The 1,680-nt window shown below is 38.7% G+C and overlaps 1 protein-coding gene across 1 annotated transcript; it reads right to left on the bottom strand.

The window, feature by feature from the left end:
• Nucleotides 1-711: 711 nt before the first annotated feature.
• LOC130140275 (uncharacterized mitochondrial protein AtMg00810-like) lies at nucleotides 712-1,680 on the bottom strand. Its single transcript, XM_056319287.1, has one exon. It carries the CDS (start codon nucleotides 1,678-1,680, stop codon nucleotides 712-714), a length of 969 nt encoding a protein of 322 aa, XP_056175262.1.

Genomic DNA, 1,680 nt, shown 5'->3' on the forward strand with positions numbered 1-1,680 from the left:
TTTTGAAAAATTCACATTCTTGATATAACTTTTCAAAGATCAAACTTCATTTTCACAAAGTTCATGCCACGAATGGATGCGAAAAATGAGGTCAATTAGAAATCAAACAAAACAATTATGAGAGATCAAAGTTGGGTTCGATTTTAAAAAAAAAATATATTCTTTAGTTCTATTGAAGACAAATTATTGATGGTTGATAGTGGTGACACTGCTAATGGGCGATTGCCACATGGTAGTCACAACGGTCGTCCAACTAAGGCATGGCCATGGGCTAGGCTGCATGTGCCCACTGCGTGATTGAGCCATAGGCACTGGGTCGCCCTATTCAACGTGGGCCTTCATAGCATCGGGCCAAGCACAAGCCTAGTTTGTGTAGTTCTAGGCCCATATTGCGATTCTCGGTGTTGTATTTTCAATTTCCATCATTATTCTTATCCTTCGCATAATTTTCCTTTGCTTTACATCATTAGGGATATGACAGAAATTGAAGAGGAGGAATATAAAATTTGTATTTCTCAATATGTATTTGTACATGTACATGGCTGTATTTATAGTACAATAAGCAATCAGGAAATAAATAAACATGATGTCATTTTCCTATTTAATCTTTTGAATATTCCATAAATATTCCTTAATGCCGATTGTGCCGATTGTCTGAATCAATTAGTGGAGTCAAAGGATCAAATCAAATCCTTTTTCCAACACTCCCCCTCAAGCCGACGGCTTATATATGTCGAAGACGCCAAGCTTGCTCAACAGATATGCATGTTGTCTTTGGCATAACGGCTTAGTGAAAATATCTGCAGGTTGTTCCGCAGTTCCAATTCCTCGAGTTATGATAGTTCCTTCTTGAATTTTTTCACGAGTGAAGTGGCAATCAACTTCTATATGTTTCGTCCTTTCATGAAAGATTGGATTTGCTACTAGTTTAAGTGCAGCATCATTGTCACAAAATAGTTTGCTTGCTCCATCAATTTGTACCCCAAGGTCCGAAAGCAAACCCCGTATCCAAACTATTTCACAAACAGTTTTTGCCATAGCTCGATATTCAGATTCGGCTGATGACAATGAGACGGTTGATTGCTTCTTTGTCTTCCATGAAATCAAGGATCTTCCCAATTTAATGCAAAAGCCTGTGATAGATCTTCTGGTCATCGGGCAAGTAGCGTAATCCGTATCACAATAAGCTGTCATCTTCATGTTGCAATCACAAGATAAGAGAATTCCAAGTCCTGGGCATCCCTTCAAATACTTTACAACCTTCAATGCTGCTGTCATATGGGACTGCTTCGGACTATGCATGAATTGGCTGAGTATCTGCACTGCATAACATATATCAGGTCTAGTCATGGTGAGATATATTAATTTTCCCACAAGTCGCTGATATCCTGATGGGTCTTTAAGCAATGGATCCTCATTAGACGATGATAAACTCGTATCATATTCAAGCGTTGTAAGCTTGACATTCTGTTCAATAGGAATGACAGCCGGCCTACATCCTGATAATCCTGCTTCTGATATGATTTCCAAAACGAATTTCCGCTGACTGAGTGATATTCCTTTGTCCGATCGAGCTATCTCAATACCAAGGAAATATTTGGGAGGTCCCAAATCTTTGATATGGAAAGTAGAATGCAGATAATCCTCGAAATTTCTAATGGCAGAATCATCATTTCCCAT

This window comes from Syzygium oleosum, unplaced genomic scaffold, assembly GCF_021117445.2.
Source record: "Syzygium oleosum isolate NSW1041296 unplaced genomic scaffold, Sole_v2.1 Sole_v2.17, whole genome shotgun sequence".
Lineage (NCBI taxonomy): Eukaryota > Viridiplantae > Streptophyta > Magnoliopsida > Myrtales > Myrtaceae > Syzygium > Syzygium oleosum.